Genomic DNA, 15,126 nt, shown 5'->3' on the forward strand with positions numbered 1-15,126 from the left:
CCCATCGCAAGCGCCCGTGTCACATCATTAGGACTCAAAGACCGGAGAACCTAATTCGTAGAATTAGTTAGTAATTTTTTTTTCTTTCAATGACTAGTGTAAGTAATATTATATATGAATAAAAGCAAAATACAATTAATCTCACATGTGACTTAAACCATTCAGGGAACTGGGCTTCGCATTTACTCCAAATATCCTCCATTACTATGTGAGGTTGAGTTTGGAGAATGTGCTCCTCAAATTTCCTATGGTAATTAAGGAAATAAAGGTTAAATACGTCGTTAGAAGAGTTTACAATAATTAAATTATATTTTATTACCTTTCATATTCACCTAAGATACCACTGTTTGCAAGCACATAAAGATGTGCTCGATCATACTTTATGTCTTGCAAAAAGCGCAAACGACCATTAGTAGGTGCACGACCACAATCAACCCTGAACATCTCGGGGATATTAACGTCATGTTGGTTCTCAACAACCGAATGGACGTTTATTCCTAGATCCCTTGCTTTGGTGTCAACCTCAGGTTGAAAATAGTGGGAACAAAAGTTCGAAATCTCCTCCATTAGGTAAGCATTGCATATGGAGCCTTCTACACGTGCCTTATTTCCAACCTTACGCTTCAAATGGTTAAGAAACCTATAAATTATGTAAGTGTGATTAATAGTTACTAGTAAACATATAAGATATTTAAAGTAATAATTTATTTACGCTTATTTGTATTACTTTGATTACCTTTCAAATGGGTACATCCACCTGTACTGGACGGGACCACCAACCTTTGCCTCATGTGGAAGATGAACTAGCAAGTGTTCCATTGAGTTGAAAAATGCAGGTGGAAAAATCTTCTCTAGCTTGCACAAGATCTCAGCTATATTCTTATCCAAGCGATCTATGTCACTCGCTTTGATAGTGGGGGCTCATAAGTCTCGGAAGAATTGACTAATCTCTGTAATTGCCTTCCAAACATGCAAGGGAAGCAACTCCTGAAGGAAATAATTCCCTTGGTCCAAGTATGTATTCAATGTTAAGTCTAATAAATGCGGTTCAGTATTAATTAACAAGTTAATAATTCAGTGAGATCAAGTGAGCTGAATGCCTAGCTAGAGGCCGCTTCAGTTCAAGTGGAATTAATGATATTAATCCACAGCTTACTCTTGACTGAACCCGTAGGGTCACACAAATAGTACGTAAACGGATCAAGTATTTAATGGCATTAAATACTCCATCTATGGATATTCGGAATCGACGGATCTTGGTTTCAGTGGGAGCTGAGATCGTCACAGGCAAGAAAAGAATGCTCCGGAAACGATGATATTACCGGAAACGGAAATATGGATCGTATCGGAAATGTAAATATTATACAAGTCGTAGATGTTGCCGGAAACGGAAACATGGTACGTATCGGAAAATATTATCGGAAATGGAAATATTGCCGGAATCGGAAATATTGCCGGAAACGGAAATATTGTCAGAATCGGAAATATTATCAGAATCAGAAAATAATTCCGGAAACGGAAATATTAAATATTTGTTCGAAACGGAAATTAATTCCGGAATCGGAAATATTAAATATTGTTCGTATCGGAAATAAATTCCGGAATCGGGAATTTAATCGGAAGCGCGTCGTACGAATTAGCATCGGACGAGACTTGCTAGACGAAGGCCCAGCACGAAGCCAGGCCTACGCTCAGCAAGCCCAAGCGCCCAAAAACACGCTGCCAAGCCACGCCCGGTCCAGCGCAAGGCCAGGCCCAGCAATAGGCCTTGGCGCGCGCGCGGGGCTGCGACGAGTGGGCTGGCGCTGTGCGTGGGCCGCAAGGCCTGCGTGCGGTGCTAGCGTATCACTCGAAGTGTATTACTCGAATCCTAAGGCTACCGGGATTTGTCATATGATTAAATCTAATCCTAAAAGATTTAGTTTGTTTAATTAGAGTCCTAGTAGGATTATAATTAAATAAATTAGTATCCTAATATGATTCCAAATCCTTTTCCATAACTCTATAAATAGGTGCCTAGGGTCACATATTTACATAGAGAATTCAAGTATTCAAAGTGATTTTTGAGAGCAAAAATTCAGTCATACAATTGCCTAATAAGTGCCGAAAATTCTAAGTACCTTAAGGGCGATCCTAGTTGGTCAAGCTTAAGGCGGATCCGGACGTGCTGTGGACTATCTACGGAGGGACGACACTTGGAGTCCTAAAGACTTGTTCTTGTTCGGTTCGGGCGCAGCTAGGGAAGGCACGCAACAAAGAGTATGCATCTAAACTATGCTAAATGATTATGTGTAAATAATATGTTTTCCTGGCTTTATGGTTTTTCCGCATGATTTATGAATTGCCATATGTATCATAACCCAACAGTGGTATCACGAGCCTCTTATTATTTTCATAATCTAAATTGCATGAACATGGTTAAATATTACAAATTTGCAAGAATTAAAAGGGGTGATTAATTTTCGTAATTGTTAATTAATTGCAAATTGCGTTTATTTAATTATACGTACGCAGTTTTTCGGCAGTTTCTTCGTTACTCATCCAAATCGAGTGATTTTTGTGTCAATTCCGCATGTAAAAGGCATTCTAAAATTTTGACAAAAAAAGTATTTTTCGGCCGAACCCAGAATTCTCAAATTCGAAGCCTAACTATGACGTTTCGGAGGTTTTAGTTTTTCGAATGCAAAATTTCGTAAATTTAAGATGTTAAATTAAATATTTGCGATTCTTGTTGATAAATCTTGAATTTTTGATTGACCTACTGTATATGTTTAACAAGTTTGAATGCCTAACCTTGTAATTATGCAATCTAATTTGTAATTATGATTAATTTGTTGAAAATTGGAATAATTTAGAATTAATTTGATTTTCATAATTAGTTATAATTTAATTAGATACCTATGATTAAAAACCACCATAAAAAAAATTGTAAATTTATGTTAAATTTTAAATTTTTATGACCTAGACTTGAATCCATGTAAATCGGAAATCAATTGAATAATAAATTTTCGATTTTTCGCCCTAAAATTATGAAATTAATATTATTTATTAATTTGTCATTAATTTTTAATATAATTTTAAATTTTTATGCGATTCGCTCATATAACTTGCACGCACAAAGCAATGGACGCTACGTGTTACCCTTAAGGGGTGTTGTATAGTGCGGGCATGTGACGACGAGCAAGGGAGCTCGTCGCCCATGCGATAGGAATGCAATGAGCAAGGCCATGGTGCACGAGCACAAGGCAGCAGCCCTGCCTTGTGTCGTGGGCTGTGTGCGATGGGCGAATGGGCGAGGGCGAGGGCAAGGCACGAGCAGTCGCGTGTGGGCAGCAAGCGAGCTGCGCCACAGCGCGCACTGGCTCGCGCAAGCGTGCGGAGCCTCGCGCGCAGCGAGCGCAAGCTCGCGTGCCACGAGTGCTGCGCCAAGCATCGATCGCTAGCGTGCAGCGAGCGCTGTTGTGCGTGCGACGAGCGCTGCGCCCAGCGATGACGTGCGAGTGCTTGTTGTGCGTGCGACGAGCGCTGCGCCCAGCGATGGCGTGCGAGCGCTTGTTGCGCGTGCGACGAGCGTTGCGCCCAGCGATGGCGTGCGAGTGCGTGTTGCGACGTGCGACGAGTGCTGCGCCCAGCGATGGGCTGCGGCAGCATGCTCGTGCGTTAAGCGCTGGCGCGCGCAGCGAGCACCATGCGTGATGCCTTGCGATGTTGAGCAGCAGCAATGCGACACAGCGCATGGGCTGCGCGCACATGGCCAGCGATGGCTGTGTGCGTGTGGCCCATGGGCGTGCGTTGCGTGGGGTGCGTTACGATTAGATCGTTTTGAAATTTTAATTTGAAATTTTCAGTTTACGTAATTTTAATTAATTTTAAAATTAATAATTTAAATTATTTTCTTGGATTTTAATTTTGAATATTGTAATTATAATAAATTTTATTTATTCTAATTATTTTACTAAATTAAAATCATGAATTAATTTAAATACGACTGAAATTAAATTAAACTTTTTTGGATTCAATTATAAATTTATATGAGCTTTAAATTTTAATTAAATTTGTATGTTTCCGGTTAGACTAGAAATACATTTTTATGTTTAAAATTAGTCAAGCATATGAATTTATTGGTTTAAGTGGGAGCCCTTTTTAGTCATATACTCTTGATTAGGTCTACAAATCCTTAAGGTTAAAACAACTTGATTAGAATTAATAAGGACTGAATAATTTGTAGATTATTGGTGCCCTTGATTAATTGCTGCAAATGTTTACGTGATGCATGATTTGTTTTACTAACCAGCTATGTGGGCCATTCATGATAATGAATGGGTGAATGGTATATATTGTATATGTACTGTTTTGCAGGTTATGAGGTGACTAGTATGGCCCAAATAGGATAGAAAATATGGTCTGCGTACCATTAATTTGAATGTAATTGGTCTAAAAGTACCAAGTTGTTTTTCAATTCAAAATGGTCTGCGTACCATCAAATAGTTGTAATTAGTTTTAATTATAGCTTATTCTATTTGAAGAAAATGGTGCCTCCCACGGAGATTTTCAAGACGGACTTTGAAGTTAAATCTTCAAGATGAAGTCGGGCCATACTAGATCACATTTATCGATCTTATGCATGCTTTAAGTTATTTATTGCTTTAAATATGTCTTAATTATGCATGAGATTGTGGCTTGATTATGTTGCATGATTAAGGATTTTAGTTCACTTAAAATCTAACCAACATAGTAAGAGCCTTAAGTTCCAAACTTAAAAATCGAGTTAAAAGGTGCCATGCCAAAATATACACTTGCTTGGATATCCTTTACATCAATCTAGTAATAGTTTTCGCTCAGCGAGGTGTTACTTATTGGTCCTAAAGGGGCAAGGTACACAAATAATTGTGAGTACATGTTAGTTTTGGTGAAACTCAACGATATAAGTAAGGAGTCCTTTTATGTCGTGGCAAAATCGATAGGTTTACCTAATAAGTTCTTAGACGTACCTATCAACCAAGAATAGTTTCTAGACTATTAGCAAAAGGCTTTTTCTTACCTAAGATGTTTTAGGATTAAGTCGACAAACTGTGCTTAATTCTTCAATGGTTTTAGGATCTTGGAATCATTTTATTCACACCTGCCGGAACAATAAATTCGAATAAAATGCTAATAACTTGTTGAAATTGCATGATTGCTTTAATTTTCAAGTTATTACTCATGATAAATGTTTAGACTTTGCATGCTTCAATGTATGTTTTAATTATTGTTTATAATTAAATATCTTGCACTGCGGTAAATCCTTTTAGAAAGGTAACAGTAAATTTCTTCGATTGGTAGTGAATCCAAGAACGATTCACGGAAATGAGAGAAAATGAGCAATTTAAAATGTACGTTTCTTTTAGCGACTTTTATGGTTGTTTTCGAATATCAAAATCGAATGGCAAACCAATTGGTGCTTGTGAATTCAAAATACACTGTAGTTTTGAGATCATAAAGCATTAAGCTTAAACGCTCAGCTTTACCAATGGTTAACAACCTAATATCTTTGTCCATTTAATTCTCGAATGAGTCTAGTCCCTAGACATTCGAATAGATCGATGCTTAGAGAACTTTAGAAGCTTCTGGTAAGATCATCTAGTTGAAACTTAATATTCAACATAAATTAAATCGTAAGAACCTTGTTGGGGTGACATTGGACATGTCTAACAAAGTATAAAAGTCAACACTAAAGAATTCAATTCTTAAGACTATAAGAAAGGGTACAAGAAATAGGAAAACAAAGGAACAGATGACAGGAATTTACAATTCCGTTTCTACCTATAAGTTTATGTTTAAAGAGAAGTGACCTAGGAATCAAACTTCCTTGGTATCATATACCGCTTGAGGTTCTTACTTCGGTAATAACTCAAATAATGGAAGCTAGGATACACTAATGACCTACAAGTGGGAAATGAAGCATGGCAATGCTACATTAGTTGTAGGGTCATCTAGTTTGTTTTAAGTCCTTTCAAAGGCTGGAACTTAATGGATATTTTGTTCCATAATCAACATACCTAAATTTCTGTTTTCAAACACAGAAAGACTCACATTCAAGAAAAACAAAACAATGTTTGTTTGTTTATTTGAATGAAATGGTCATTTACGGGTTGAGTCAATTTGCTTGATTAAAACAAACAACTCTTTAACAATAAAAACTTTACTAGGTTCAAATCAAACCCTTGATTTGAGTTCCACTAATCTTTGGCATTGTTGCTTAGACCATGTCAACAAGTTAACATTCACAAGCTCTATTTTAATGGACTTTTGAAAGTTGGTTGATTTCTAGATCAACTTAAGACAAGCTAGTCTTACTTGTTGAAAGTAACAAAGAATATGAACTATTGTTAGAACGCCTAGACGATAGAGTTCAAAGCTAAAGAAAGGTTTTATGACTTTATTATTTCACATGGATTTGAGTGAATATAGGTTTATTTACTCAAATGTGATATAAGTTGAATCTGTTTGGCTAGTTCAAAGATTCAGAAGTATAAAATCCACTTGGCAAGAAATCATAAAAGATCTAGGTTAGATCATGTTGATGATTACTTGAGACCAAATATGATCATCAATGATTGTGTGTTGTAATTTCACAATCTAGCTCCATAAGATATGGCATATCTACATTGGAATGATCGAAGTCAATTAGTACTTGATTCGATCAATGATGAATCATAAAGACTTTTCCTATAATTTCTAAAACAAAATGCTCAACTACCACCAAACTAAACCAAATTCGTCAAAGCTATTGAAAAGTAATTTCAGGATATCTTTTCAATTATATATATCTAAAGAGTTGCTAAACTCAGTGGGAGCTTAGTGTTTGTTATTCAACAAACTAAGGCCCAAGTCTAGATATATGTTTCATTGTGATTTATTCAAATGAGACACAAGGGTATTGTTTCTACCACGAATTTTTGAGAACATAATGTTTGTTTGCTCGAAATAATGTCCTTTTGGAGATTCGTTTCCAAAATGACAAGTGGGAGAAAATAGACCTCGAAAGTTTTCAAGGCGAACAACAAACATAAACGGACATTCCGGAGGCTTTTCGAAGTGCTTCAGAAAATCCGAACTTATTCTTTAAAGACTTTAGAAGTGGCTTAAAAGAATAGACATCTCTTAGAAGACTTTACAAGTGCTTCAAGGAGAACAGAATATTCAAAGGACTTTCAAGTGGCTATTGATATTCTATTGTTTGATGTTCTATACCCAAGTAGGCATAGAGTTCAAGTCACTGAAACTATGAGATTCTTTTATTAAATAGTGAAGAATCATGGAGTTCAGGTCACTGAAGCTATGCGATTCTTCTATTAGATAGTGAAGAAACCTACAACTTGCAGTCAAACTATTATCATGTAGATTAATGAGTTTGTGACTTGTAAGAAAGCTATGACGAAACCCAGATTCCCTAAAATGGTTAGAGGCCATATATAGACTCAAATGTTTTAAATGGTTAGAGGCCATAAAACATACTCAATGTTTTGATGACAAAATTGAAATTTTGTTGATTTGCAAGAATAGTTTCACACCTATTGGTTGCAAGTTTGTTTTAAGGATAAAAACCATCAAACATGAAATTGTGTTCACACACAAAGCTAGATTAGTTGCTAAAGGTTACAAGCAAATTCACGGCGTGGATTATGTTGAAACCTCATGCATAATCGTAATGCTCAAGTCTATAATTCAAGCAATGATTGCATATTGGTAAATATGGCAATTGGATGACAAAACGTATTCCTCAATCAAATGTTGGAATAAACTATGTACATGGTATATCATAGGATTTGTGGATCCAAATAAATGCTTGAAAGAGAAAGCTAGCTTATAAAATCTAAGTACAGATTTAAGCAAGCAATTGGGAATTGGAATTGTGTTTTAGTGAAGCTAATAAGTATTTTAGTTTCATAAAATGTACATGATTCTTATAGATATATAAGAAGTTTAGTGGGAGTACGTAAAACTTAATTGGTCCTATGTGTATTACACACATATCTCTCTATTGTGAAATAACATTCAAATGCTAATGACTTAGATTTGAAATTATTCATCAATGACGGCCAAGGCGAAACTTAGTACATAATGGGTATTAAGATCTATTTACAAAGATCTTATATTAATGTTTTGGATTAAGTAATGGCATTTACTAAATCAAACACGAAAGTCTCCATTGGAGACATTTGACCCATATGAATAAATCTAAGTAAAGAATGTTTGAACTATGTATAAGCATTTACTAAAGTTAAACATCAAAGGATCTAAGTAAGATTCTTAACCTATTTTATATGTCAAAGAATTTATCTGGATTCAGTATCTACTGAAATTGAATGAGTTAAAGTTACATGAATAGAATTCAATTGGGAATTATTCTGCAAAAGAATTTATCATGTATGATATAATATGAGGATCGCCAAAAACGTATCGTATGACTTTAGGCATGACGAACATATACCAATCTCTATTGATCTAAGTGAAGATCAACTAGATTGAGATCAAGAATACTTATGGTACTTGAAAAGGTACATAGGAATAGTTCTTGATTCAAGGAAATAAAGATATGCTAAATATTGATGCTACACGCATAAACACTGGCAAAGGATCAAGCAAGATTCCCTTGGAGTTAACCATGATAAGGACTAGCTATAGAGCATCGTGTTTTGAAATGGCAACATGGATTGGAGACCATGAGTTGTTGCGTGGGAAATTAAATATTAATTTCTATGTTCTAAGATACAGCTGGAAAGTCTTCCACATATCCGTGAACTGCTTGGATAAGTAAATCCAAACCAAAGCATCACTAGCAACCTATACAGTTGAAGTAGAAGTACTTATTGCCTAAGAAGCAATAAAACTGAGTTGTTTACATTAAAAAGGTTCTTCACTGAACTTGACTGGATCACATGTCTGCTGACTTGATGGTTCTTCATTGCAAAATGCGTAGAACCACTATCGAAGTAAGAAAGACTAGATCACATACTAAACAAACTCAAAAGATCTTATCATCATATCTCGAAGAACATTCGATGAAAAGGATATTAAGATTGGCAAAGCATGATAACTAAACCTATGCAACAAGTGAGAAGCAACACTCACATTGTAGCACTGGAAATCAAGCATAGCTTTGAATTCCATGAACTATTTTAAAGATGGGTTTTGAGGCCCATGGTTGTAAAACGTTGGGGTTGAACATTTATCATATATGAAATGTATTTTCATATTCCATTTAATCTTGGTTTAGTATTAAATGATGAGTCCCTTCAATTTGACGATATATTCAAGATAGACTGTCAGGACCAGTCCTGTGACTAAGAAATGTCTATCAAGTGAACTTGAATGTCAAAGGTTGAAAATGGTCCCTAGTCGGAGTTTTCTATAAAATTGGACGCATAGAAAACGTTAGACGATTAGAATGCAAGATGACTAGTAGTTCTGTTTCTTGAACTATGTGGACATGGCAATGTCATAATCATTTGCATAGATACTTACTTTGGGAAGACTAGTATCGGACAAGACCTATGAAACTTTACTGTAAGAGATGAAAATCTGTCATAAGTAAATTTCATTAAAATTATTAGACACTAAATCCTCAATACCTGAGTGATTTGAGATTACTTGTTTGAGAACTGGTTGCTTTGACGTTGACCAACCGTCGCACCGTAAAAGGAGGCTATAAAGGCAACGCTCAGGTAATCACCTACCAAACGAAGTCTAATCTCAAGATCACAAGATTGGGATTGTCCTCCCATAAATCGGGATGAGATGCTTAAAAGTTGTACAAGGCCACTCGGAGAGCTAGAAACTGTGAAATGCATGGCCGTGCTCGGATGAATCATAGGCTATGATTATCTGTTTATTTGATCAATTGAACTCTGAAACCGAGGAACACCTCTGGACATAATAAGGATGACAACTCTTACCTTATGTTCAAGAGCAAGCATCGAGCGACAAAGGAATTAGGAAATGCACACTTGCCCCTAAGGACAAGTGGGAGACTGAAGGAAATAATGCCCTTGGTCCAAGTATGCATTCAATGTTAAGTCTAATAAATGCGGTTCATTATTAATTAACAAGTTAATAATTCAGTGAGATCAAGTGAGCTGAATGCCTAGCTAGAGGCCGCTTCAGTTCAAGTGGAATTAATGATATTAATCCACAGCTTACTCTTGACTGAACCCGTAGGGTCACACAAATAGTACGTAAACGGATCAAGTATTTAATGGCATTAAATACTCCATCTATGGATATTCGGAATCGACGGATCTTGGTTTCAGTGGGAGCTGAGATCGTCACAGGCAAGAAAAGAATGCTCCGGAAACGATGATATTACCGGAAACGGAAATATGGATCGTATCGGAAATGTAAATATTATCCAAGTCGTAGATGTTGCCGGAAACGGAAACATGGTACGTATCGGAAAATATTATCGGAAATGGAAATATTGCCGGAATCGGAAATATTGCCGGAAACGGAAATATTGTCAGAATCGGAAATATTATCGGAATCGGAAAATAATTCCGGAAACGGAAATATTAAATATTTGTTCGAAACGGAAATTAATTTCGGAATCGGAAATATTAAATATTGTTCGTATCGGAAATAAATCCCGGAATCGGGAATTTAATCGGAAGCGCGTCGTACGAATTAGCATCGGACGAGACTTGCTAGACGAAGGCCCAGCACGAAGCCAGGCCTACGCTCAGCAAGCCCAAGCGCCCAAAAACACGCTGCCAAGCCACGCCCGGTCCAGCGCAAGGCCAGGCCCAGCAATAGGCCTTGGCGCGCGCGCGGGGCTGCGACGAGTGGGCTGGCGCTGTGCGTGGGCCGCAAGGCCTGCGTGCGGTGCTAGCGTATCACTCGAAGTGTGTTACTCGAATCCTAAGGCTACCGGGATTTGTCATATGATTAAATCTAATCCTAAAAGATTTAGTTTGTTTAATTAGAGTCCTAGTAGGATTATAATTAAATAAATTAGTATCCTAATAGGATTCCAAATCCTTTTCCATAACTCTATAAATAGGTGCCTAGGGTCACATATTTACATAGAGAATTCAAGTATTCAAAGTGATTTTTGAGAGCAAAAATTCAGTCATACAATTGCCTAATAAGTGCCGAAAATTCTAAGTACCTTAAGGGCGATCCTAGTTGGTCAAGCTTAAGGCGGATCCGGACGTGCTGTGGACTATCTACGGAGGGACGACACTTGGAGTCCTAAAGACTTGTTCTTGTTCGGTTCGGGCGCAGCTAGGGAAGGCACGCAACAAAGAGTATGCATCTAAACTATGCTAAATGATTATGTGTAAATAATATGTTTTCCTGGCTTTATGGTTTTTCCGCATGATTTATGAATTGTCATATGTATCATAACCTAACAACTCCTTCAAAGCAAACGGAAGTAACCTCTCCATGAAGAGATGACAATCGTGGCTCTTCATTCCATACAGCTTGCATGATTGAAGATTAACACACCTGCTCAAGTTTGAAGCATAAGCATCCGGGAATTTCAAGTCTCGGACCCATTCACATAACACCTTATTTTGAGCCTTGTCAAGTGCAAAAGGTGCTTTGGGCATGGTTTGATTTCCATTTTCAAGCTCTAACTGCCGACGTTTACAATACTTAGCCATATCTTTCCTTGCAATAGTGGTGTCCGAGGTGCTGCCTTTCACATCCATCACAGTGTTTATGAGTTGGTCAAAAAAGTTCTTTTCAATGTGCATGACATCCAAGTTGTGACGAATAAGCGAATCCTTCCAATATGGGAGTTCCCATAGAATACTTTGTTTGAACCAACCCTTTTTGGCACTCTTCAACTTCTTAAGATCTTCAGGACCATCAGTTGCTTTAGGCAAGTCCTTCACACATTGCCACAATTCTTCTCCACACATTATATGCGGACCCATGCCATTTTCAACTTTGTTTTTGCAGAAAGCTGTTTTATTCTTTTGAAAAGGGTGATCATGTGGAAGGAATTGTCGATGGCAATCAAACCATGAAACTTTACCTCCATGTTCAAGCCAAAATGCCTTTATTTTATCCATACAATAAGGGCAAGCCTTCTTTCCAGCAGTGGACCATCCAGATAGCATTCCATATGCAGGGAAATCACTAATAGTCCACAAAAGGGCTGCGCGGAGGTTGAAATTTTGCTTGCTTGAGATGTCATAAGTCATAGCCCCAACCTCCCATAACTGTTTCAACTCTTCAATGAGGGGTTGCATGTACACATCCAAGTTTCCTTTAGGATTTTTAGGACCGGGAACGAGCAAAGAAAGGAACATGAATGGTCTTTTCATACACATCGATGGAGGCAAGTTGTATGGTGTAAGAATAACTGGCCAACACGAATATTGGGATCCAAATTTACCATGGGGGGCAAATCCATCCGTGCACAAACCAAGACTGACATTTCGTGGCTCTGATGCGAAATTAGGAAAGGTTGTATCCAAGTGCTTCCACGCTTCACTATCACTAGGATGTGCAAAGGTGTTTTGAACTCGGGGATTCTTGGCATGCCAAGTCATATCCTCCGAAATGTTCTTGGTAGCATACAACCTTTGCAACCTCGGTGTGATTGGAAAATAGATTAGAACTTTTTCTGGAATAAGCTTGCCCTTTGCATTCTTCTTATACCGATCACTTCCGTATACTCTACATTTATCTAACTGTGCATCGCCTTTCCAGAAGAGAAAACAACCTTTTAGGGCATGTGTGGATCCTCTCATGAGGAAGTTCCAATCCCTCAAGAACCTTCTTTGTGCTATTGAAAGTTCTACCCATTTGGTTGTTATTTAGAATCGCATCATTCAACAAATTGCAAACCCATCCACACACCTGTGTTTTAAGTTGAATTCACATTTCAAACTTGCAATTCTTGATGCCATCTCCAACACAGAGAGTTTGCTCCCTTCATATAATGGATCTCCAGCTGCCTTTAGAAGGTCTATAAACTTCTTAGCTTCAACATTTGGTTCTTCTTCAACTGAATTACCCTCTTCATTCAACAAATGCTCTTGATTATTTCCAAGAGCATCAATAACCATATCCCGATATTGATTTGGCTGAACACGCGAGGACTCTACTAAGCTTTCCCCTTGACATATCCATTGATTGTAATTACGAACAAACCCCTTCTTATAAAAATGTACTCTAACTGTTCCAGTATCATGGAAACGTCTGTTATCACACAAGGGGCATGGGCATCTTATTTTGTCACCATAATTGCATGTTGGATGCTCTTTGCAAAACTCAATGAACTCTCCAACCCCCTTGAGAAAGTCGGGCTTAAGATTGCGCCCGTCGATTCTATCATACATCCAACTACGCTCTCTTCTTTTCATGATACCAAATTCTACACATCTCACAAAAAACATGTTACTAACCAATCTCTACACATCTCACACTAATCATGTTACTAAACCTACTATATAGTCTAACTACCGCTCGAAGTTTTCTAAATAAACACTCAAATAATTGTTATTATTAATTATATAAAAATCAATAATTATTAATGATATAAAGTTAAATAATTTATTAATGATATAAAGATCAATAATTTACTTAAACGCACTTATAAATTATATAAAGTTCAATAATTTACTTATAATTTATATAAAGATCAATAATTACTTAAACACAAGCTAATAAGGATAAAAATCAAATATAAATAATAAAATGAATTTACAATAAACACCTAAACATGCACAAATTTATTCAATACAATTACTTACTACTCAAATTCATTCTCTAAATTATTCGTTGTTTCTCATATGGCATTCCATGAAACTTTCTTGAAATTTTCATAACATTTACATACATCAAATTAAATATGGCATTCCTTGAAATTTTGGCATAAAATTAAATTTCATACAATCTTACACATACATCAAATTAAATAGTCATTAATTCCTTGAAAATTTCATAAAATTTCCATAATTTCCATAATTTTCCATAATTTTCTAACAAGTCATTCCAAAAATTCATTGAAAAAAATACCCATTGATTATCTAACAAGTCATTCCATAATTATGAATCACTAAATTAGAAGAGAAAAAAGGTTACCTTCAAAGATCGAAGAGTTCACAAAGAAAATCTACATTTGATATAAACAACAAAGTTAGGGTTTGAAAAATTACAGCATTATATTATGAAAAATTAAGAACAAAGGTTACTTGGGGTGGAAAATCATCGACGGAATCCGGCTGAGTAGTCCGGTCGGTGTGTGGTCCGGCGGGTGGGTGGAGTTGTTTGGGCGGCTGGGGGGAGCACCGTGCACAGATGGCTGGGGGGCGCCGTGCGCGGCTGGGCTGGGTGGGTCGCCGTGCGCAGCTGGATGGGGGGGGGGGCGAGTGGGCTGGTTAAGGTGGCGGCGACCGGGCGCCGTGCGCGGCTGGGCGTGGCCTCGTCGGCTGCGTCGTGGGCTGCGACGTCAGGGCAAGGTTGAGAGCACTTTAAAATTTTAATTTTTATTTTTTTGGAATGGTCGAAGACTCAAAGGAGGAAAGGGAAGTTGGTCGGTGAATGTCATTGATTAGTTATTTTTTTTATTTCTTTTTAAAAAATTTAGCGACCGCTTATATGGTCGGAGATATTAAATAGGCAGTTATTAAAATTTTAAATTTATTTTGAAAATAGTCGAAATTTACCGACTGCTCATTAGTTGGAATGAAGGTAAAAGCACTCGCTAAATTTACGACCGTTTTGAAAGCGGTTGGTAAATTTAAAATTTACCGACCGCTTTTAAATCGGTCGGTAAATTTAGCGACTGCTACTTTATCGGTCGATAAATTTATTTTTACTGACTACTTTCACGGCGGTCGGTAAAAACAGTTGGTAATCAAGCGCTTTCTTGTAGTGATACTACTTCAAAAAAAATATGTAACTTCTTTAAACATGAGCAAAACTTGTGTAATCTAATATATCTACTACTTTACTATGTAATTCCTAAAACTCTTAGATGCAACTATTGATTTTTACACTAACTATTATATTCACACATACCTCTACTTTTTCTGTTTTTTAGTGATTATTAATACTTTATGATGAACATAGTCATGTACTCTGTACCCCGTAGGATTTTCACTAGTAGAAAAAACCCCTGTTGCAGCC

At 37.0% G+C, this 15,126-nt stretch overlaps 1 protein-coding gene across 1 annotated transcript; it reads right to left on the reverse strand.

Moving 5' to 3' along the window:
* Nucleotides 1-315: 315 nt before the first annotated feature.
* LOC130471856 (uncharacterized) lies at nucleotides 316-13,358 on the reverse strand. The gene is made up of 4 exons (XM_056842187.1): nucleotides 12,884-13,358; nucleotides 11,387-12,790; nucleotides 737-803; nucleotides 316-640 (listed from the first exon to the last, which is right to left on the reverse strand). Exons 1-4 carry the CDS (start codon nucleotides 13,356-13,358, stop codon nucleotides 316-318), a joined length of 2,271 nt encoding a protein of 756 aa, XP_056698165.1.
* Nucleotides 13,359-15,126: the final 1,768 nt, after the last annotated feature.

This window comes from Spinacia oleracea, chromosome 4 (assembly GCF_020520425.1).
Source record: "Spinacia oleracea cultivar Varoflay chromosome 4, BTI_SOV_V1, whole genome shotgun sequence".
NCBI lineage: Eukaryota > Viridiplantae > Streptophyta > Magnoliopsida > Caryophyllales > Amaranthaceae > Spinacia > Spinacia oleracea.

Excerpts from the sequence above, each read along its gene's own strand:
- LOC130471856 (XM_056842187.1), bottom strand. The coding sequence starts at position 13,358 with ATGAAAAGAAGAGAGCGTAGTTGGATGTATGATAGAATCGACGGGCGC. Across the intron at positions 12,791-12,883 it reads GATGGCATCAAGAATTGCAA|AACTTTCAATAGCACAAAGA; the intron begins GTTTGAAATGTG and ends CCAAATGGGTAG. Across the intron at positions 804-11,386 it reads TGCTTTGAAGGAGTTGTTAG|TTCATCTTCCACATGAGGCA; the intron begins GTTATGATACAT and ends AACACTTGCTAG.